Below are 25,023 nucleotides of genomic sequence, written 5' to 3'. Positions count from 1 at the left end.
ACCATTTGTTGATCACTTTTTTTTTTAGCGCGAAGGTGACCCAAAAAAAAAAAAAACAACGATTCTGGGGATTTGAAAATCTTTTTTTTTTGTGTGTTTTTGCGCCGTTCACCTTCCGAGTTAAATAAAGGTATATTGTAATAGTACGAACTCTTACGAACGCGGCGATACTAATTTTGCATATTTTTATTTTTTTACATTGTGCTGGGGGACAAAATGGGTAAAGTTTTTTTTATTTTATATATTTTTTTACACTCCTGAAAAATGTATTTAAACTTTTTTTAGTCTCCCTTGGGGACTTGAACCAGCGATCGTTAGATCAAATTGTACAATACTAATGTATTGCAGTATATAGTCATCTCTACAGGCTTCTGCTGCCAAGCCCTGCCAGAGGCAGCGAGGCCTAACGGCTGGGGGCTGCCCCCTTCCTTCTAAAGGCTTGTCCACACATAGCGGAATTGCTGCGCATTTTGCATCCGGAATTAGACAGAAAACAAGCAGAATACAGTAGCAGCAAAGTGGGTGAGATTTAACGTAGAAATTGACCCCCGTGCGCGTATTTTTCAGACCGCACGTAAAATGGTGCATTTTTTCCACAGCGGAATGTCTGCTACTTTCAACGAAATTGCTACAGAAATACCGCGATTGCTATTGACCGCAACAGTTAACTAAACGACCAGGAACAGCGCGATCGCTGTTGCTGATCGTTACAGCAGAATATCAGCTGTGATACACAGCTGACACCTGCAGTGTATGGAGCGGGCTTAGTGCATGAGCCCGCTCCAAACTTCACTCCCCTGCTCCATGACGTAGTTTCGTCATGGGTCGGGAAAGGGTTAAAGAAGCACATATTCTCACCAGTGTCATTTGTCTCTTCCCAGCTCAGTTGCATTTATAAATGTTGACGCTTTTCACTATGGGAAGCTGCATCATGTGATCGCAGTCTGATCATCATAATAGACCATACTCATATGTAGACAGGTGGACAGTTTCTCCTGAGCGAGAGTCTAGTGTATTTCTGAGATGCTGTTCCACACTGTATCTTGTGTAAACACTAGACAGAGAAATCTATCACAAGGAGGCAGAGGAGACCGGCTGAAGCTGCAACACACAGGAATACACAGACTCTGCAGTGTGAGGACAGAAGTTCTAGGTCACTGATCTATTACTTGCTGCACTTAGATATGACTCCAAGCAGAGCAAGTGATGAAACTCCGACCCATCTGCAAGCCAGAGGCACGATGGGAAATATAGGCTGCATTAGGAGAAGAAGTAAACCAAGACAGCAAACACATTTACTGAAAACAGGTTTACACAAGGCATAGACAAGAAAAAAAAACAAAAAAAAACAGCTGGAGAGCTTTTTTAAAGTAAGGCTCTGTTCACACTGCGTTTGAGCGGTCATTCGGAGGCGCACTTTCGGCGTATGCCACTGTATAGGCTTTTTAGTGGCATATATAGCCCATAAGATCACACCGTTAAAGTGCCTCTATATTGAATAATGTATTCTACTATACTATTCCATACAGTGTAAAAAAAATAAAATAATTTTTTTTTATATGCCAATGCAAACTTCCCAGACACGCTTTTGGGCATCAATTGGGTAAATGAAGTCCTATGGATACATTCGGCATGGCATATGCACCTGGGGCTTCCCCAGCGCATATGCCAAAAGTACAACTCAAATAGTGCAAATAGTCCCTAACACATAGGACATTTCTATTCTACACCTTCCTGTATTTTTTTCTCTCCCATTTTGATAGCAGAATGTGCAGGGACATCGAATTTTACATTATATCTGAGTTTATTAAACAGGCGATAGTGTTCCAGTTCCATATGCACAGAAGGACAAAGGCATGGTAAGTTTTATTATTGTTAGGGCGTCTGTCATTCCTATCAGCCATGTGCACGTCATCTATGCATGCATCTCCTCTCGATGTGAACAACTAAAGAGGAATGCTATAGAAGTTTCAGTTATAAATTGTATTAAAGCGTACATAAGGGTATGTTCACATGTGGCAGAGCAGAACGATATCCCTATATCTGCTATATAATCATTACTGTTAGGAAGTGCAGCAACATTACAGGGCAACATTTAGGTGATTGGGCAAACCAGGTAAGGCAGTTGTAATATTGAATTACGTATATGCAAGCTTTCGATAATCATAAGACAAACTACATCTAGTGTTCTATTAAATGACTGATACTCACTATTGTAATCTCCATATCCATAGTAGTTATAGCCAGTGTAGTCATAGTTGCCATAGCCTCCATAACCCTGGTTGTTATAGCCGTAACTACTGTAGCTTGGATTCCAGTAACTACTGTATCCCTGGTTCCAGTTTTGACCCGAGCCTGTGGATAAAAGTTGCAAACATCAGTAAAACCAAATTAAAGAATTAAAACAGTCATGTACATTAATGATTTGTAAAGGATCCATTAACCTCCTCTTCCACGAGATCTTGTAGAGGATCCTCCGCCTCTTGTGCCCCATTGCTGCTGCTGCTGGTACTGTTCCTTTGAAAGTGCTACTTTTATTTCACACTATGAACAAATAGAAAAAGAATTACGTGAATGAGAATAAAATCGTAACTTCTGGAAATTAACTACTAGAGGGGTGCTGCTAAACAAGGCTAAATAGAAATGATATGTGATATGTTAGAAGCCATTTCATTATAAGAAGCCGCAATTCAAACAGAATTATCCACTTGTACTGGCAGACATTTCTGAATGTCACTTTTAGGGCTTGCTCACACAGTGCGGAATTGCGGATGGAAAAAACGCAGCAGAATACAGTAAGGGTATGTTCACACGGCCTATTACGTTTTAACCCCCGAAATACGTCCGAAATTACGGCTTAAAAGCGTTGACAAACGTTTGTCTGTTCACACGAGGCGTATATTTACGCGTCGCTGTCAAAAGACGGCGCATAAATAGACGCCGGCGCCAAAGAAGTGTCATGTCACTTCTTCAGACTTAAATGGAGCAGTTTTCCATGGACTCCATGGAAAACCAGCTCCAGTTACGTCCGTAATGGACGCGGCATTCAAGCGCCTGCACATGCCGGTACGGCTGAAATGACGGGGCTGTTTTCTCCTGAAAACAGCCCTGTCATTTCAGCCGTTACGGACGCTGCCGTGTGAACATACCCTAACAGCGAAGTGGATGAGTTTGAACAAATCTCATCCACACGCTGCATAAAAACGGAAGCGGAAAAAACGCTCAGAAATTGAACTGCGCTGCGTAAATTTATTCCGCAGTATGTCAATTGTATTTGCGTAAACATTGCTTATTTGTTGCGGGAATTCCCCATTGAATTCTATAGGGGGCTAAATCCAGCAACAAATAGCAGTTGTTGCGTTTTTTTGCGGAAGGTTCCCAGCGATCCCGCCGCAAAAAACGCAACTCAGAAGAAAAAAAAAACCTGATACTTATCCAGAAGTCTGTGTTCCTCCCTCCAGGGACGACGACTCATCCCACGTGACCGCTGCAGCCAATCACAGGCTGTAGCGCCGGCCACATGGGATGAAATGTCATCCCAGGAGGTCGGCCTGGGTGATGTCAGAAGGCCTGCCTACTAGGACGACGCTTCATCCCAGGTGACCACCTCGGCAGCCAATCACAGGCTGCAGCAGAGAGTTCGTGCTAGCAGGCCGGCTGGGGCTGCAGTTTTCCGCAGTGGACATTCCGAGCGAAAACTTCCCTGCGGCGCACAGGACAGATACGCTGCATGCTTCTACACAACGTACCAATCTTGTGTGAACTCAGCCTTATAGAATCGATCTAACCAAGAAACGACTGAAGAGAATTTGTAATATCTTGACAGGTGAATTTGACAAAGGGATTTGTTTTTAAAGGGATTCTCCGATTTGAACAATCTTTACTTTTTTAGTGTCCCCCCTGCATTCAAGCGGTTTTCGGTGGGGAAAAACTGGTAGTAAGTGTTAAAGTTCCCTGCAGCACCACCACCACATGGAAAATTAAGGATTACGTAGTGCCCATTCAGATCAATGGATTGTCTATGTAAGGATGGGTTCAAACGTAGCGGGCAAAATGCAATTTTTGCTACATACTGTGGCAAATCTGCGCCATTTTGTGGAAAAACCCAGCCCAATGCAGGATAGGACAGGTCCCCCAGAGCAAGAGAGACTCTTGTTAAGGATCCTCAACTGTTGGCCAGAGGGGAGAATGGTTACATAGAACACCCCCCCCCCCCCCTCCGTCTATTAACTCTGAGTTGTAGTTGGAATATTGCAATGACTAAAGGACTGTACACATTGAGGGTGAATTAAGGATCCGATGCACATTACATCAAAATGAAATGTGCAACAAGCGGGAAGGAGCAACATGTGTGTGCTAGGTAGTACTACAGTACTGTAAATGTTGCTTAGAGTGATATTTACATATCGCTGCAATGATTTGTATGCTCACATGATCGACAAATATCAATGATAAATGATCTAGGATTCAGGTTTTCATGTATTTATACTGGCTAATTATCGTTACCAATGAGTCTGGTTTTGAATGTGATGTAAATAAAACTGAAGATTTGCACCACTTATAGTGCGGACTTCTGGAGTCACTATACGTGAAAATGAGCTGGGAATCCCATAAGCTTTAACTGCAGAGGTATTTGTAACTATTTGCATTTCAAAAGAATGACCTACTTTACTCAAGCCAACATTATGGTATTTCTTTTCCATTATTTTTTTCACTGGTTCTTCTTCTGTAAATGTGATGAAGCAGAAACCACGTCGTTTGTTGGTCTTGTTGTCCATAGGAAGTTCAATTGCTTCAACCTGGAAGAAAGTTGTAAATGATTCTGTAAATTTGCTTCGGAATAAACAGCAGGGAGCCGTTAAATCTCCATGCTCTCAGCTAACAGAGGTAGCTGAGGGCTAGGGGCGTCCCTGCTCAAACGGGTGAGATCGATATTAGTATCGATCTCACTCGTTTAACCCCTCAGATGCGGCGCTCAATAGCGAGCGCTGCATCTGAGTGGATTTGGAGAGAGGGAGGGAGCTCCCTCTCATCCCACCGGCACCTGGCGATAAGATCGCCGAGTGTCTGTGTCCCCGATGGCAGCCGGGGGCCTAAAGGCCCCCCAGGTCTGCCTGTAGTAAATGCCTGCTATGGCATGACCTAGTAGATGCCTGTCCGTTTTACACGGACAGGCATAATACACTGCAATACAAAGGTATTGCAGTGTATTATAAATGCAATCTGATCACATAGTGAAGTCCCCCTAGTGGGACTAGTTAAAAAAAAAAAAAAAACTTTTCCCCCTTACAAACTGCTTTATTATTAACAAATAAAATACAAGAGTTACACATATTTGGGTATCACTGCGTCCATAACGACCCCAACTATAAACTTATTACATCATTTAACCCGCACGGTGAACGTCGTAAAAAATAAAATAAGCATGCAAAAATTGCTGTTTTGTTTGAATCCAGCCTAAAAAAAAAAAAAAAAAAAAAAAAAAATACAAAAAAATGTGTTCAAAAGTGATCAAAAAGTCGCATCTACTCCAAAATGGTACCGATAAAAACTACAAGTCATCCCGCAAAAAAACAAAACCCTCATACAGCTGCATCAGTGAAAAAATAAAAAAAGGAGTTATGGGGCTTCTTATATGGAGGCAAAAAAAAAAAAAAAAAAAAAGTGTTTTCACCGTGTAAAAGTAGTAAAACAGAAAAATTATACTAATTTGGTATCGTTGCAATCGCAAGAACCCACTGAATAAAGTTATTGTGTTATTTATACCACACGGTAAACGGCGTAAATTTAGGACGCCAAAAAATTGTGGCGAAATTGCAGGTTTTTTTCTATTCCCCCCCCCCCCCAAAATAGTTAATAGAATTTATTGATTAACTTTTATGTACCCCAAAAGGGTGCTATTAAAAATTACAACTTGTCCCGCAAAAAACAAGACCTTATACAGCTATGTCAGCGCAAAAATAAAAAAAAAATGTATAGCTCTTTGAATGAGACTATGGAAAAACTTAAAAAATGGCTTGGTCATTAAGGGGTTAAACACTGCTGTATTCATCTTTGGTAAACGAAGCTTATTCATTAGATCATGAAAAATTACACCATGTTTGAATACACTTTGTTTACCAATTAACATTACTAAGATCTCTGCTTGAAGTCACTGAGTGGGAACCTTCACCATTTACTTTCATGGGATGAAAAGCTTGTACTGGCCATGTCATGACCACAGCTGCACAGTTCATTAACCCCTTAGCGTCACGCGCCAAACATTTACAGCGCTGGTGCGATGTAGTTAGCGACACCCACCGTAAATGTATGGCGCAGGAACAGGAGCTGTTGCTGCAACAGTCGCAGTGAGGGCCAGCTGTATACTGCTTGGATCGCAGCCGTTTATCCCCTCAGATACCAGTCAATAGCATTTGTATAAGAACAGTTCGGGGCAAGGCCCTTTTCTGTTTCAGCATGACTGTGCCCCAGTAAAGCAAGGTCCATAAAGACATGGTTGGGGGGAGTTTGATGTGGAAGAACTTGACTGGCTCAACCCCATCAAACACCTCTGGGATGAACTAGAGCCAGACCCTTCCATCCAACACCAGGGTCTGACCTCACAAATTCTCTTCCGGATGAATGGGGAAAAAATTTTCGCAGACAAACTAAAAAAAATAAAAATAAAAAATAAATAAATTTAAAAAAAAATTCTAGGAAAAAGCCTTCCAAGAAGAGAGGAAGCTGTTTTAGCTGTAATGGGAGGACAACTGTATAACCTCTTATTCTAAATCAAAATAAATGGTCATAAAAGCTCCTGTAGGTGTAATATGTGGGTGTCCCAATACTTTTGTGTATATAGCGTATTCACACCCAGCGTACCGATCCATTTAAGGGAGTTGAATAAAATATAGTTCTAGAATGGAAATTAGGACATCGTACAATTTTCCAAAGTTTGCCACAAGCGGTGTAACAAGAGCTCTAAACATTTATAAAAACCTGTTCTGCACATAGAAGATTTTTAGGCGTTCTAGAGGCAAAATAGGACAGGGCACAGACTACAAAGTTGCATTCCATCCATGTTCCATACCCCTTGGGTGCCATCTCATTATTGCAGCTGCGTTCATGGCACACTAGAAAGTAAAATACTGTGGATGTGGCCATGGGGTCCTGATCGGCTGAGTAACACTACATAGATAGGAGCTGCCGCTGGGGTATTTTCTTTTACTGCATCTGTCAGATGTCCTAAGTTAATAGGTGATATTACATTTTATGATAAATATTTAAAGAATTTTACACTAGTCTTGTGACCACCAGGATACATAAAGCACATTCGGACTTGTCCTGAAGCTAAACAATCTAAGAAAACCTAAGACCAAACAGAATTACCTCCCCAAATGTTCCAAAGTACTCCCTTATTTTTTCTTCTGGTGTGTCTGGGGACAAGCCACCCACAAATATTTTCTTAACTGGTTCTTTTGTCTTCATTGCTTTTGCCCTTTTTGGATCTATGACTTTGCCATTTAACTTGTGTTCTTTCTGTTCCATTACCTGCAAGAAACAACAACTGATAAAAATCCTACATTTTAAGTCTGCAGCTTTTATTAAATATGATTGGTCATATTCATTGGTCATGATTCGATAAAACACAGCCACACCGCTCCTCCCTCTAAAACCACTCGGATGCGGCGCTCGTTATTAAGCGCCGCACCTGAGGGGTTAAATATGATCGGAGACCACCGTTAGTGGTCTCCGATCATTGCCCTGAAGCGGTTCACAACAGCCCGGGTTTCAGGAGCTCCCCGTCAGATGTGGGAAAAGCTCTTCTCAAGTCCCGCCATTAAAAGGTAGCGCTTCAGAAAAACTACCGTGAACGGCCACCGTAAAGAGGCTATACAGCAGTCGTTAAATCAAGTTTGTTTATGTGCAACTGTCATTAAAAAACTACACACACACACACACACACACACACACACACAATACTTAAATCTAGTGAATGAAACTAAAATACATGACAAATTCCCTTTACAATAGTCACGGCAGTTAAGCTCTTACCCGATCAGTAATCACAGCAGTGTTCAATACCAGTGTTTTCCAATGATTTTAAGCAAAGTACCTACTCAAATAAATGGACATCCAGGAATACCTAAGGCCTCTTGCACATGGACGTAGCCGTGTGCACGGTCCGTGATTAAGGTATGGACGATCCGCTGAGTGTCATCCGTGAGCCGTCCACAATCACGGACTGCGCACACAAAACGTGCATTGATTTGAGGCACGGACCGTATAATGACATGTCCTATTTTTTTTGCGGTCCGAGCTATTCACAGACCGTGGAAACCAGAGTACCGTGCATTGGCCCATAGGTTAGCATGTGTTTTATACTCCCCAATTGATGAATAGTGTACAGCAGCAAATGCACGGTCGTGTGCATGACGCATTAGGCCAAGTTCACATCTCATTTTGTGCACACGTTTGTGGTATACGACGACGTATACGTTTTTAAAGTTACAAAAGCGTATGCATTCGTAACATACGCACAAGTTTTTTTGTAGCATACGTCATAAACGTTTGTGTCCGTTCTTACTTCTAAAAACGTATGTGGTTTTTTGTTCTTTAGCTAAATCAAACTTTGCAAAGTCAAGACAAAAACGTATACATTTTACGTATGCAAACGTAGGGTTTAAGACTGTATATGTCGTCCATACGTAGCCATTGACTTCAATACAAGTAAAAAAGTATGTGTGGTATACGTTTTGGAAAAGTACTGAAAAGCTTAGTAGACTACGCTTTTCAGGACATCACAAAAAAAAAAAAAAAAAAAAAAAATGGAACGTGGGCACACAAAACATATGCACAAACTACACCATTAGGTTGCGTGTTCACCAAGCAGGATAAATAATGTTATATTGTACTTATTCAAACTTTTACAGACAGAGCAATACCAATTATGTTTTTGTTTTTTAATATCTTTATTTCGCTCAGTCCTAAAACCTTTGACAGCTGCAGTGTGCCCTTCATACTGCCAGCAGTCTAACCACAGGGACAGAGGGCGCCAGATCCCATCACCATGTCAGTAAGGCCTCATGCCCACTTCAGTTTTTTTTCGTCAGGGTGATATTCGTTGTTTTAACGGATATCACCGGGACACATTCATTTCAATGGGGCCATGCACACTTCCGTTGTTTTAACGGTACCTTGCGAACCGCTCCATTAAAAATATGGCAGGTCCTACTCCTGTCAGTTTTTGACGGAACAGTCTCGGCCTTTGCATTGATGTGGTCCGTGAAACAACGGCCTCATGCACATGAACGTATTTTTGTCCTCCCGTAAATACGGGTCCTTGGTCACACGTATTCGACCCGTATTGCACCAGTATTTACGGACCCGTGCATACAGGTCCGATGTCACCCGTATTCACGGGCAAGGTTTTCGCTGCAAAATTACACTGCAGTAATCGGCAGCCCGTCTCTCTATCAGTGCAGGATAGAGAGAAGGGACAGACCTTTCCGCAGAAAAAGTAAAAGAAATTCATACTTACCCGGTCGTTGTCTTGGTGACGCGTCCCTCTCTTGACATCCAGTCCGACCTCCCTGGATGACGCGGCAGTCCATGTGACCGCTGCAGCCTGTGATTGGCTGCAGCGGTCACATGGGCTGAAACGTCATCCCAGGAGGCCGGACTGGAGGAAGAAGCAGGGAGTTCTGGGTAAGTATGAACGTCTTGATCTATATTGTGATCGGTAATCACTGTCCAGGGTGCTGAAACAGTTACTGCCGATTGTTTAACTCTTTCAGCACCCTGGACAGTGACTATTTACTGACGTCGGCTAGCAACGCTCCCGTAATTACGGGTTCACACACATAGTCCCCCGTAATTACGGGAGCCCCATAGACTTCTATGGGCTGCCCGTGCCGTAATTACGCCCTGAAATAGGACATGTTCTATATTTTTCAACGGCACGGGCAACTTCCCATAAGCATACGGGGAGGTACCCGTGGCCAATAGAAGTCCACGGGCTCGTAAAAACGTGCAGTAATTACGGGCATTTTTACATTCGTGTGCATGGGGCCTTAGTGGAAGCTCCTGGTAACTGATCACATATATGGCTGGAAGGAACACCCAATCTCCAGTGTCTCAGCAAGAAAATAATTCTTATTTATTTATAGTACCTTATCAACACCATCAGCTTCTTTAAATAATACAAAACCAAAGCCTCTTGACCGACCAGTAATTGGATCCAATTTCAAAGTGCAGTCTACAACTTCTCCAAATTTAGAAAAGTAATCCTTCAGGTCTTTCTTTGTTGTGTCCCAGCTAAGCCCTCCAATAAACATCTTCCTGCACAAACCAAACAGACACCTTTAAAAGTTTAAAGAAAAATAAACAAGCAAAATTTTTACAAAGAATTGATCAAGTGTCAAATACAGCAAAATAATATACATTCACAAAATATATCATAAGCCTTATATCTAGTGCTTAGCACACCGTGCACAGGACGATGCTATATAGTATGGGGACGAACGAAGGTTAAAACGCTTGTTGGTCCCCATTAGTTTTCATCATGGTCGGCAGCACACCTCCCTGATTACACGGGGAGATGTGCGGCCAACAACTAGGATTTTATAGCCTGCATAAACCATGTGATCTGCTGACAAACTAACGTTTGGTCATATGTTGGCTGATCACTGCCCGGTTTACATGGGCCAATAACAAAAAAAACGAGCGTTTGTGAGAATGCTTGTTCGCACAATAATTAGCCCATGTAAATGGGCCTTTACGCTTAAGGTATGTTCACAGATATCGGATTTGGCTATGGACCATTCAATGGGGCTATTCCGAATGCAGGGATTCCATGCAGAATCCGTGGGAATAAGTAGCCAGCATTTATATCCAGAGAGCCTGCACAGTGTAGAATTCCCATTGACTTCAATTGAAGGTGGATTCTATGCAGATTTTGTGGTGTAATCCGCGTGAAATCCGGAACGTGTGAACAGGCCTTAACATAATACCTTAAAACGTTAATTAAACGTTCAATAAACTTCCGAAGTGTTACAGTGACACGTCTGAAGTTTTGATTGGTGGGGGTCCGAGCAATGAGACCCCACACCAATCGCTAAAACGAAGTGGCAGAAACACTTGAGTTAGCGCCCAGCCACTTCGTGTCGGTTTCGGTTTTTCCAGAAATCATTGTAGCGGTGTACGGACTCAATACAGAATCTGAACCTGTACTCCGCTACAACGGCTTTTTCCAGAAAAACTTCCAGGTCAGAAGTTTGTTGAACGTTTAGTATCCCTTTAAGGGGAACATTTTGCTTTAGTATCTCAACATGACATTATACATACAGTGCAAACCTGTCATCTCAATCCATATATGTACATTCAACTTCTTAAAGAGGAACTGCCACCAGATTATAAGTGCCCTATCTCCTACATAATCTGATCGGTGCTGTAATGTAGATAACAGTGATTTTTATTTTGAAAAACTATCATTTTTGACCAAGTTATAAACAATTTTAGATTTATGCTAATTAGTTTCTTAATAGACAACTGGGCGTATTTTTACTTTTTACCAACTAGGCGTTGTAAAGAGGAGTGTATGAGGCTGACCAATCAGTGTCCTACACGTCTCATTGTTCCAGCCCAGCATGATCCACAGCACAGTGATTGTGCAGTGAAAGAAGCTGGGCTGGAACAATGAGAAGTGTATGAGGCTGATTGATCACTGATTGGTCAGCGTCATACACTCCTCTGTACAACACCCAGTTGGTAAAAAGTAAAAACACGCCCAGTTGTCTATTAAGAAACTCATTAGCATAAATCTAAAAAAAATTGTTCATAACTTGGTAAGTGATCGTTTTTCAAAATAAAAACCACTGTTATCTACATTACAGCGCCGATCAGATTATGTAGGAGATAGGGCATTTATAATCTGGTGATAGAGCCTCTTTAAGTACAGTGAGATCATTCCAGATCTATAGGTCATATGAATTAATTTTACATGACATATATAATCCGGCTACTTCCTAGATCTGGATCACTTATTATAGTAAGGCCTCATGCACACGACCGTAGCCATGTGCACGGCAGTGATTTTCAGGTCGGCCGGCCACGGAGTAAAAGCCGCGAGCCGCCCGCAAATCGCGGGCTGTGCACACGGCTGCGGCCATTATTTTCAATGAGCCCGGACCGCAGAACACGGCCGTAATAAGGCTTGCCCGTTCTTTCTGCGGTCCAGGCTCCTGGGCCATGCACGGACCATGAAAACCACGGTCGTGTGCATGGCCCCATAGGATTGAATGGGGCCGCAATACTCCCGTGGATTTCGGGGGAATTGCAGCCGCAAAAGCACGTTCGTGTGCATGAGGCCTTAGAGGATAAACCCTTGATTGTTAAGTTAATAAAATACATTCTTGAGACATTTTTAGCCATCTAACTCAGATCCCATACAGGTAATAGAGAATGCCTGCTTGGTCCATGTAAAGGTCTGGCAATTTTTTTTTATTGATGATCTACCCTTAGAATAAGTCATCAATATCAGGTCGGTGGGCGTCCGACTCCCAGCACCCCCACTGATCAGAGGACTAATCGAGCCATGGAGTTCATCGCAGCAGCCTTTTCCCAGTTTACAGGCACAGCGCTGTACACTTCTGTAGTGGCTGTGCCTAGAAAACACTGAAGAGGCCGCGGTGACGAAAGCGGAGGCCACTTCAGTCAGCTGACTGATGGGGGTGCCGGGAGACGGACTCCCATCAATATGATATTGATAATCTATACTAAGGATAGGCCATCAAAATAAAACCTGGACAACCCCTTTAAAGGAGGCCCTCAAACCATCCATATATCAAATTCTCTAGGATTCTATGCTGACCTCATGTAGCTTATACATTGAATAATTTTAACAAGCATGACAGTGGAGTAACTTAAAGGGTCAACTTAAAGAGACTCTGTCACCACATTATAAGTGCCCTGTCTCCTAATTAAGGAGATCGGCACTATAATGTAGGTGACAGTAATGCTTTTTATTTAAAAAAACAATTTTCACCACTTTATTAGCGATTTTAGCTTTATGCTAATGAGTTTCTTAATGCCCAAGTGGGCGTGTTTTACTTTAGACCAAGTGGGCGTTGTACAGAGGAGTGTATGACGCTGACCTATCAGCGTCATGCACTCCATTCATTTACTCAGCGCCTAGGGATCCTTTTAGATCGCTATGTGCTGTCTTATACGAACACATTAACGATACTGAAGTGTTTAGACAGTGAATAGACATTCCACGGGATGTCTATTCACAATCCCTGCACTTCGTTACCGTTTCTGTGGTAGTTACAGCAGAGCAAGCGTAATCTCATTGTAACCGGTCATCTACAGCGTAATCTCGCGGGGAATGTCTATTCACTGTCTAAACTTCAGTATCGTTAGTGTGTTAGTAGAAGACAGCACATAGAGATCTAAAAGGATCCCTAGGCGCTGCCCAAATGAATGGAGAGGAGTGCATGACGCTGATTGGTCAGCGTCACACTCCTCTGTACAACGCCCTCTTGGTCTAAAGTAAAAACACGTCCACTTGGGCATTAAGCAACTCATTAGCATAAATCTAAAATCGCTAATAAAGTGGTGAAAACAGATAGTTTTTTTAAAATAAAAATCATTACGGTCACCTACATTATAGCGCCGATCTCCTTATGTAGGTGACAGAGCCTCTTTAAGGAAGCATTCCTATCTCATACATACATCACAAATGTCCGATAGATGCAGGCCAACTCTGGGACCCATACCTACATCAAGAACGGGGATCACCCGATTGCCATCCTGGCTGTGAGGTGGCCGCTGACCATCGAATCCATGCAGAGACTAAGTGGAGAGGTGGCCATACATGCGCACGGTACTCTCCATTATGTTCCATGGGAGATGTGGTATGTTCACACGGCTTATTTCCGGACGTTTTTCGGGCTGTAAACGGACGGAAAATCGGAGGTAGAATGCCTCCAAACATCTGCCCATTGATTTCAATGGGAAAAACGGCGTTCTGATCCGACGAGGAGTTTTTTTTAAAAAAAACGGCTGTGTCACAAAAAAAAAAAACTGAAAAAGAAGTGCATGTCACTTCTTGAGCCATTTCTCATTGACTATAGAAAAACAGCTCCAAAAATGGCCGTAAAAAAACTTTTGAAAATCAGGAGCTGTTTTCCTTTGAAAACAGCTACGTATTTTCAGAAATTTTTTGCTAAGCGTGTGAACATACACTCCTAGAAAACAGCCGAGCATACGAGCTCGGCTGGATCATTTAAGGGGTTGTCCTAGGGCTGGGTAGTTTATAAAAAAATAATCAAAATTCAGCGCAATTAATCTACGTAATGGACGGACGTATTTCGTCAGGAAGTCCCGGACCGAACTCAGTGCAGGGAGTCGGGCTCCTAGCATCATAGTTATGTACGATGCTAGGAGTCCCTGCCTCTCTGCAGGACAACTGTCCCGTACTGTAATCATGTTTTCAGTACGGGACAGTAGTTCCACGGAGAGGCAGGGACTCCTAGCGTCGTGCCGCACAGACCAGAGGCAGCTGCGGGGGGCATTATGCCGCGTGGAGGACAGCTACGGGGGGCATTATGCCCGCGTGGATGACAGCTACGGGGGGCATTATGCCCGCGTGGATGACAGCTACGGGGGGCATTATGCCCGCGTGGATGACAGCTACGGGGGGCATTATGCCCGCGTGGATGACAGCCACGGGGGGCATTATGCCGCGTGGATGACAGCCACGGGGGGCATTATGCCACGTGGAGGACTACTACAGGGGCATTATGCCACGTGGAAGACTGCTACGGGGGCATTATGCCACGTGGAAGACTGCTACGGGGGGCATTATACTGTGTGGGGAGCACTATGGGGGCAATATACTGCGTGGGGGCAGCGTCAAGGGGTATATTATGTACGGTAGTATAAAGCAGGCTCAGGGGATACATATTAACTCAATTGCGTAGCATGCAAAAAAGGAGTGTTGCCTAGATATTCATAAAACGAGATTACATTTTCAATTAATCGTGATTTTGATTTAGGTCACAATTGCACAGCCCTAGGTTGACCCACGAAAACAATTACCTATCCAAAGGATACCTGATAAATGCCTGATTGCTGCGGGTCTAATGGCTGGGATCCCCAGCAATCACAAGGGCGTCCCGTGTAACCACTTTTGAATGGAGCGGTAGTCACGCATGCACACTACCGCTCTAGTGCGCACGAGTGGCCACTGCTACAGTCACACAGGGGACCACCGTTCTTGTGATCGCTAGGGGACCCTGCAACCCCATAGTGATCAAACTTTCACCACCTATCCTGTGATTAGCTGATAAATGGTTTTCAGATGACAACCTCTTTAAAGAAACAGCCGACCACGCTTGCTCGTCTGTTTTCGTAATTCCCATAGAACAGGATAGGGAGCTGTGCACATGCATGACCACCTCCCCATTCATCCTCCCCCCGAGGATGCAGCAGCTGGACACTAAGGCCCCATGCACACGGCCGTGCCGCCCATAATCACAGGTGGCGATTGCGGGCACAGCAGACGGCCAGCCGCCCACATTCCCGACCAGTGCTCCCATACAAAGTATGGGAGCACGGCCCGTAAAAGGCAAAAGATAGGACACGTCCTATCTTTTGCGGTACACTTCTACGGCCCGTGGACAGTAGAAGTGAATGGGTCCGTAATTGCGGACAATTTTTACAGCCGTGTCCATGGGGCCTACAACAGCGTCGTTCTGGCATGTGCCCAGGTGGTTTGTGCCGCATGTTTTTCAGCTGAATTGAAAAGCAAAGTCAACTACGCCTTTTAGTACAAACAGATCCCGCAAAGAAACATATACCACACAGTAATAATTTCTTCAATATAGTAGCTTATGGTCGATGTATGCAACTGTATATTATACAGTTGCATACGTCAGGGGTTTACATTTGGCACGCACTTTGGGATATTTTCCTGGTGTGTAAAGTGTAGACAAAAAAACGAAGTGTGAACAGAGCCCAAGATGCTTATTGTAGCAATGTGTATGAAAACCAGGTATCAAATGCCTGCAGGAGAAATTAAACTGGTTACGAGAGGAAACCTTACACCTGAGTATATTATAGTTTCGGAGTCCTGTAACCAGTTCACTATACCAGGGTCTGAAGTGTGCCAGGGCAGCTGGCATCATATCTCCTAAGTAAACGTTCTGTGGGGATTTGGCACATCCTGAACATAAGCAGGTGATACCTGCCATTATTCATCTATATATCATATGTATGCCCCTTTTTACGAACACAAATGGCAATTGACAATAGCATCCGAGGGCCCTCAAATATAGGATACTTGTACCGTTCATTTCAAGATATATTTGCAATAATACATGTCCCTAAAGCCCCACAACGTGCCCAAATATGTTACAGTATTAGTAAATACAGTCCAACAGCTATAAACACAAGCGCGGACTTTTCCGCCAGAAGCCTGGGCCATGCTGGGCGCTAACCAGCGGGAACGCCGTGCCCACAGAGCCTATGCAAAGCTACCAGGGTATGCAATAACGATCAGTACCCCTAGCGCGTATATACGGGAGTGGCGATATAGAACTATAGGTGGATATAGGTCTCGGCACATGAACTCTCACCCATCGTCCTCCTCGGCCTTACTGGCGTTAATCTTCAGCCCCTCGCCGGGCCCGCTGCCTTCCGCCTCGCTGGCGGAGGCCTCCATGAGGGTTTCGTCTTGGGTCTCGTCTTGGGTCTCGTCTTGCATCTCGTCTTCGCCCAACATCTTCGGTTACAAACAATAGCGGGGAAAGTGCAGCAGCAAAGCTAAAGGCGAATAATGGCGAATTCCTGGCCGTGCCACTCCTCCACTGCTCATGGCACCGCCTCCCCCAGTTCACAGTAATGGCGGCGACACCGCTTGAAATGGCCGCCGGATAGAGGGGTCTGTTTCATCGAGTCGCCACACCTCAGCCCCCATGACCTGTATCCGGCAATTACCTCGCACCATAGCTGCGTGGGGCCACCTTTTGAATGTTTCAGACATATAAAGACAGACTACATATTACCATACAGACGGCTAGTTTATTTTACTGTCTATATAAGGTTATGTATAGGAGTTTGTATATGGACTTTTATTTTTTTTATTTATTTTGTGACATTCATTTAATAAAAATCATTGATACAAAGAACAATTTTATTTATTTAACTTTTTCTTTTAAAGGGGTGTTACGACCTCTAACAATAATTATCATTTCTATCAAATGTCTCCAAAATAGCAAAATATAATATATTTATTTCTTAACCCCTTCAGGACACAGCCTGTTTTGGCCTTGTGGCACAGCCGATTTTTCAAATCTGATGTGTCAATTTATGTGGTAATAACTCCGGAATGCTTTTACCTATCCAAGCGATTCTGAGATTGTTTTCTCGTGACATATTGTACTTTATGTTAGTGAAAAAATGTGGTCAATAAATTCAATATTTATTTATAAAAAACACCAAGATTTAGAGAAAATGTGCAAAAATTTGCATTTTTCTAAATTTAAATGTATCTGCTTGTAAGGCCTGATTCACACGAGCGTGTGCGTTTTGCGCACGCAAAAAACGCGGCGTTTTGCGCGCGCAAAAAGCACTTAACAGCTGCGTGTGTCATCAGTGTATGATGCGCGGCTGCGAGATTTTCTCGCAGCCGCCATCATTTTGACACTCCGTTTGGATGTTTGTAAACAGAAAAGCACGTGGTGCTTTTCTGTTTACATTCAGAGAATGACAGCTGTTGCGCGAACCACGCAGTTCGCACAGAAGTGCTTCCGTGCGACCTGCGTGGTTTTCACGCACCCATTGACTTCAATGGGTGCGTGATGCGCGAAAAACGGGGAAATATAGAGCATGTCGTGAGTTTTACGCAGTGGACTCACGCTGCGCAAAACTCACGGACTGTCTGCACTGGCCCATAGACTTGTATAGGTCCGTGCGACCCGCGTGAAAAGCACGTGCGTCGCACGGACGTATATCACGGTCGTGTAAATGATGCCTAAGACAGATAGTAATACCACACAAAATACTTACTAGTTAAAGAGGCTCTGTCACCAGATTTTGCAACCCCTATCTCCTATTACAGCAGATCGGCGCTGCAATGTAGATAAGAGTAATGTTTTTGTTTTTTTTTAAAACGAGCATTTTTGGCCAAGTTATGACCATTTTTATATCTATGCAAATGAGGCTTTCTAAAGTCCAACTGGGCGTGTTTAATGTAAAAGTCCAACTGGGCGTGTATTGTGTGTGTTACATCGGGGCGTTTTTACTTCTTTTACTAGCTGGGCGTTAGGAATGGGAGTGTATGATGCTGACGAATCAGCATCATCCACTTCTCTTCGTTACCACCCAGCTTCTGGCAGTGCAGACACACAGCGTGTTCTCGAGAGATCAAGAAAATTTCAAAAGGCTATTTTTTTCAGGGACCAGTTCAGTTGTGAAGTGGCTTTGAGGGCCTTATATATTAGAAAGTCCCCATAAATCAACCTATTTTGAAAACTGCACCCCTTAAAGTATTCAAAACAGCATTCAGAAAGTGTTTTAACCCTTTAGGTGCTTCACAGGAATTAAAGCAAAGTAGAGGTGAAATGTACAAATTTCATTTTTTTTTTTTTGCCCAAATTCATTTGTAATACATTTTTTTCTGTACCACAGAAGGTTTTACCCAAGAAATGCAACTCAATATTTATTGCCCAGATTCTGCCGTTTTTAGAAATATCCCACATGTGGTCCTAGTGCGGTAATGGACTGAAGCACCGGCCTCAGAAGCAAAGGAGCACCTAGAGGATTTTGGGGCTTCATATTTTTAGAATATATTTTAGGCACCATGTCAGGTTTGAAGAGGTCTTGTGGTGCCAAAACAGTAAAGACCCCCCAAAATTGACCCCATTTTGGAAACTACACCCCTCAAGGAATTTATCTAAGGGTATAGTTAGCATTTTGAACCCACAGTTTTTTTGCTAAATTTATTTGAATTAGTATGTGAAGATGAAAATCTACTTTTTTTCTGAAAAAACATAGAAATTTTAAATTTTTACAAGGAATAAAGTAGAAAAAACACCCCAACATATGTAAAGCAATTTATTCCGATTATAGCAATACCCCATATGTGGTAATAAACTGCTGTTTGGACCCACAGCAGGGCTCAGAAGGGAAGGAGCGCCATTTGGATTTCTGATTTTGCTGGAATCGTTTTCTGTGCCGTGTCGCGTTTACAATGCACTGGAGGAACCAAAATAGTGGAAACCCCCCAGTGACCCCATTTTGGAAACTACACCCCTCAAGGAATTTTTTAGGAGTAAAGTTAGCAATTTGACCAAACAGTTGTTTTGCTGAATTCATTGGAATTAGTCTGTAAAGGTAAAAATCTACTTTTTTGCTGAAAAAACGTAGACATTTGTAATTTTTACAAGGAATAAAGGAGAAAAAGCACCCCAACATTTGTAAAACAATTTCTCCCGATTACGTAAATACGCCATATGTGGTAATAAAGTGCTGTTTGGACCTACAGCAGGGCTTAGTAGGCAAGGAGCGCTATTTGGCTTTTGGAGCTCAACTTTAGCTGGAATAGTTTTTGGGTGTTATGTTGAATTTGCAAAGCCCACGAGGGACCAAAACAGTGGACGCCCCACAAAAGTAACCCCATTTGGAAAACTACACCACTTAAAGGAACAGTGTCATCACAATTTTTTTTTTAATATGTTAAAGATGTTAGTGCTTTATTAAAAACGTTTGGATTAATTTGTGTGTTTGTGTGTTACTTTTTCTTATTTTTACACTTTTTCTTCCCTATGGGGGCTGCCATTTTTTTTTCCATTTCTGTATGTGTCGATTAACGACACATACAGACATGGAATACGGCAGCCACAGTCCCATAGGGACTGCGAACGGGTCCCGTCCCATCCACTTCTGTGTACGCCGTCTGTGTGGGAACTGCGCATGCGCCGCTCCCACACAGTCCAATTTGAAATGCGCGCCGTCCGGCGCCATTTTCCTGTGGACCGGAAGTCGCGGCCGGACAGTAAGATTACTACTTCCGGTCGCGGCTTCCGGACTTGTGCACTTGGACCAGCGGCAGCAGACGGAGCGGACGGGCCGGAGGGAGCCGCGGCGGCAGGAGCAGGTAAGATATTTCTATGTATGTTCGTGTTTGTGTGTGTTTACTACTGTATGTAAACCTACTACACTGTGTGTTAGCTCAAAAAATGGCGACACACAGTGTAGGAGGTTAGACCGTTCAATCCCCTCGTTTATCCCGGCACTAGCCAGGATAAAGGAGGGGGGGATTCTCAGAGCTCACTAGAGCGAGTGCTTTTTTCCCAATTTTGCAGCAAAAAGCAATGTGGTTGCTTTACCACATGCAATGCTGCAATTTTGGGAATAGCTCCATCTAGTGACCAGCAATGGGAAATATTATAAATTAGAATCTAATTTATAATATTTCCTGACTCGTGAAAAAAAAAAAAAAAATTTGAACAATGTTTAATCACCTACACACTAAATGTTTAATAAAAAAAAACAAAACATGTTTTGCTGGCAACACATTCCCTTTAAGGAATCTATCTAGGGGTATAGTGAGCATTTAGACCCCACACGTCTTCTGCAGAATTTATTAGAATTAGGCCGTGTAAATTAATATCAACATTATTTCCACTAAAATGTAGAATTTTTTCAATTTCACGAAGGATAAAGGAGAAAAAGCCACCCAACATTTGTAAAGCAATTTCTCCCGAGTACGGCAAGACCCCTCACGTGGTCATAAATGCTTTTTCATTAGAAAGTAATTAACCCTTTCCAGACTGATCCATGTTTTGCTTTTTCTTTTTAATTTTTCCCTCCCCGCGTTCCGAGAGCCATAACTTTTTTATTTTTCCGTCAATAGAGCGGTGTGAGGGCTTATTTTTTGCGGGACGAGCTGTAGTTCTTATTGGTCCAATTTTTGGTGACCAAAAAACAGCGGACTTGCCGTTTTAAATTCTTTCTTTTTGACGGCATTCACCGTGCAAGTTAAATATTGGTATATTGTAATAGTTTGGACTTTTATGGACGCAGTGATAGCAATTTTGTGTATTTATATATATATATATATATATATATATATATATATATATATACATTACTTTAGAGAAAAAATGTGAAAAGGTTGTTTTTTTGGACTTTAAATATTTATTTAATTTTTTCCACTAATAATAACTATTTACTTTTGTTTTTACACGTTTTATTAATCCCCATAGGAGACTTGAACCAGCGATATTAGATCACTAATAGAATACACTGCAATACTAATGTATTGCAGTATATTGTCATTTTTACATGCTCCTGTAACAGCGCGATCGCTGTTTCTGTCCGTTAGTCCCGGGTGTCAGCTGTAATACACAGCTGACACCCGCAGTGTATGGCACAGGCTCAGTGAGTGAGACTCTCCATACATCACCCCCCACACCACGACATGCTATTAAGTCATGGTGCGCGAAAGGTTTCATGCGCAGCGGATGGTGCAAAGTGAAAATTACAATTTTCGAGTGATGTGCCATTTTAGTGCACTATATGTTGTGCCCAGTTTGTGCCACAAATACCACAATTAAAATATTAACCGGGTTCTCCCGGGTATGGCGACGCCATATCGGTGGACGTAAACGGCTGTTTGGCACATTGTAGGGCTCAGAAGGGAGGGAGTGCCATTTGGCTTTTGGAGCACAGATTTAGCTTGGTAGAAGCTCTGGCGTTTTGCTGGTATTTCAGTTTATAATGTGGGGGTACATGTAGGCTGGGCAGAGTACATCAGGGGCATAATAAGAGGGTATAATAATGGGGTAAATAAATAATAATCTGCAGATATGTGGCCAGAGTCGCACTTATAAATGGCACCCGATCCTATCCGCTTTTGAAACACTGCACATTTTGCATCGCTATAGTCTGGGAGCCAGAACTTTTTTTATTTTTTCACCACCGGAGCCGTGTGAGGGCTTATTCTTTGCGGGACAATCTGTAATTTTTACTGGTACCATTTTGGGGTACATGAGATTATTTTTTTGATCACTTTTTATTCCATTTTTCGTCAAGCAAGGTGACCAAAAACCATCAATTCTGACAATGTTTTTTATTTATTTTTTACGGCGTTCTCCCTGGGCTATAAATGACCATTATATTTTATTCTGCGGGTCGGTACGATTACGGCGATACCATATGTATATTGTTATTTCTAAATTTTGCAGCATTTGCGCAATAAAATAACTTATTTATAAAATAAACAATTTTTTGTGTCACCATATTCTGAGAGCCATAACTTTTTTATTTTTCAGTCAAAAAAGCTGTGTAAGGGCTTGTTTTTTGCGGGACGGGATGTAGTTTGTATTGGTACCATTTTGGCGTACATGCGACTTTTTGATCACTTTTTATTGTATATTTTGGGAGGGGTGGTGACCAAAAAATAGTGATTCTGGCATTGTTTTTCGTTTATTTTATTTGCGGTGTTCACCGTGCAGGAAAAATAATATTATAGTTTTATAGTTGGGGTTATTACGAACGCAGTGATACCAAATATGTGTACTTTTTTTTACGTGTTCATTGTTTTCCTATAATAAAAGATTTATTATATGTCAGGGCCGCTCTGTGTGGCCTTACTCTCAGGTGCGGTTTTTACATTTTCATGTGTAAATAACGAAAATTGACTCACCAAATTTTTTATTTCCTGGAGTCCGTAGGCAGCACAACACATGTGTTTTACTTCCTTAGGTATAATTAAGCAGAGACAGGTTAATTAGCAATAAGCATTAAACAATTAAGGACTTCCCCTTTAAGTATGTAACGGAAACCGTGCCCCAGCGTATTTTCCTGCCTACGGACTCCAGGAAATAAAAATTTTGGTGAGTAAATTTTCGTTTTCCTGATCGTCCTTGGCAGCACAACACATATGGGATTTGCCAAGCAATAGCTATATGGGAGGGATAGCAGACGCCATTTCAAGCACTCTTTTGCCAGATAGAGAACCCTCTGATGCCAGTGAATCGAGCCTGTAGTGCTTGACAAAGGTTGATGTGGATGCCCACATATAAGCTCTGCAGATTTGATCCAGGGGAATATGCCCGACTTCTGCCCATGAGGTAGTGTCACAGCGCGGGGTGTGGACCCACTGGGCTGTACCGCGTAGCGGGATAGCAGCTGGCCAACTAGGTACAAAACAATGTCTATAGTCCAGAACGTGTACCTGAGGCAATATAGACAGTAGCGGAGAAACAACTTGACAAAGAAGAGAAGTTGGGAATGAACAGTCGGTAGAAGTTGGCGAACCCCAGGAAGCGTTGTATGGCCCTTAATGCTTGGGGGCATGGCCACTCCAGGACAGCCTTGACCTTCTCAGGGTCCATTTTGAGACCCTGATCAGAGATGATATAGCCCAGGAAGGGTAGAGACTTCTCTTCGAACACGCACTTCTCCAACTTGGCGTAAAAGATGATTCTCCCTTAATCGAAACAACACCTGGCAGACATGACCCTGATGAGTCACATGATGTGGGGAAAAAATCAAAATGTCATCGAGATACACCACAACACAGACATAGAGGAGATCACAAAAAATGTCATTGACAAATTCTTGAAACATCGCGGGGGCGTTACACAGGCCGAAGGGCATGACCAGATATTCTCCTTAATGTAGGCTGACATAGACTGGGTCTCTGGCAAGGAGAGAGGGTATACTCTAACGCGAGGAGGGGACGAATCAGGAACCAAGTCGATAGGGCAATTATATGCTCGATGTGGTGGCATTGTCTCTGCTTCCTTCTTTTTGAAGACATCTGCGATCTGAGAGTAACAAGGAGGCAACCCTGCCATTGACTGATGCGGAGAAGACTGGGGCGGATGGACATGCACCAGACAGCAGTCAAGACACTTGGGGCCCCACTGGAGAGCCTCTCCAGAGTTTCAATCCAGGTCTGGGGCATGTAGACGGAGCAAAGGCAAACCCAGCAGCACGGGGTTGATGGCCTTGGGCAGGACAAACAGGGAGATGATCTCAGAGTGAAGAGCTCCCACTTGGAGCCTTAACATGTTGGTCACAGACAAAACTGGGTCAGGCAAAGGCAGTCCATCTACCGAGGCAACGATCAACGGTCTCTCCAGCAGAACAGTGGGCAACTGAAGAAGATCCACAAGGTCTTGGCAGATGAAATTGGCTCTGGAGCCAGAGTCCAGGTAGGCAGAGACTGGATGAGGTCTCTCACCAGCGACGATGGTCACAGGAATGAACAGTTTGGAGGACAGTACTCTATTAAATGCTGTATCGCCCAGGGTTGTCTCTCCAACCAATTCCAGGCGTTGGGGTTTCTTTGGCTTCTGAGGACACAGACGAACGACATGGCCAGCGATATAAACAAAGTCCAGAGGAGCGCCTGCGCTGTTTTTCTTGAACGGACAGTTTAAGCCGATCCATCTGCATCGGAACCTCGGGCGGAGCAGAAGAAGAAGGCAAGAGTGGTTGCTGGAAGTTAGGCGCCAGTCTAGGAATCCATCTTTCCTGTCGAATCTCTTGAGATCTCTCTCTGAGCCTTATGTCCACTCGAGTAGCCAGTAGAATCAGGTCGTCCAAGGCAGCTGGTAGATCTTGAGCAGCAAGTTCGTCCTTGATCTCGGGCGATAGGCCATGCCAGAAGGCGCCAAGGTTGAAGGACCTCAACCTTTCAAGATGTCCGCCATCTTGGTACACCTTCGTGACTGAGGGACAGAGACGCCGCCCTGTCTACAGCCCGGTACAAATCTTTTCCTCAGTGGTAGGATAGGGAACCATTTCCGCAACTGATCCTAGAGAAAAATAAAAAATACACTGGGGCTCTGTTTCCGGTACATACTTATAGGGGAAGTCCTTAATTGTTTAATTGCTTATTGCTAATTAACCTGTCTCTGCTTAATTGTACCTAGGGGACTAAAACCCATATGTGTTGTGCTGCCAAGGAAAATCAGGAAAGGTGCGGTTTTATGCTGTGGATTTTGGTGCATTTTTGTATAAACT

General features: G+C 43.2%; 1 protein-coding gene across 5 annotated transcripts in view; it reads right to left on the bottom strand.

Moving 5' to 3' along the window:
* The window catches only part of LOC142759291 (heterogeneous nuclear ribonucleoprotein D0-like), a 19,379-nt gene extending 2,455 nt beyond the window's left edge, over positions 1–16,924 (bottom strand). The window contains exons 1-6 of one of the 5 annotated variants that reach the window (XR_012883121.1): positions 16,620–16,924; positions 10,152–10,341; positions 7,369–7,530; positions 4,668–4,799; positions 2,445–2,544; positions 2,212–2,355 (exon numbers count right to left, since the gene is read on the bottom strand). Coding sequence is in view for 3 of the 5 variants with exons in the window: in XM_075861337.1 (XP_075717452.1) it covers positions 2,212–2,355; positions 2,445–2,544; positions 4,668–4,799; positions 7,369–7,530; positions 10,152–10,341; positions 16,620–16,765 (874 nt within the window). In the remaining 2 variants the exon portion in view is untranslated. The remainder of the gene's footprint in view (positions 1–2,211; positions 2,356–2,444; positions 2,545–4,667; positions 4,800–7,368; positions 7,531–10,151; positions 10,342–16,619) is intronic. The other 4 variants (XR_012883119.1, XM_075861337.1, XM_075861316.1 and 1 more) reach the window with 4 other exon arrangements.
* Positions 16,925–25,023: the final 8,099 nt, after the last annotated feature.

This window comes from Rhinoderma darwinii, chromosome 1 (assembly GCF_050947455.1).
Source record: "Rhinoderma darwinii isolate aRhiDar2 chromosome 1, aRhiDar2.hap1, whole genome shotgun sequence".
NCBI lineage: Eukaryota > Metazoa > Chordata > Amphibia > Anura > Rhinodermatidae > Rhinoderma > Rhinoderma darwinii.
Note: the sequence above shows the minus strand (reverse complement) of the source record. Positions and strands in the feature narration are given on the sequence as shown.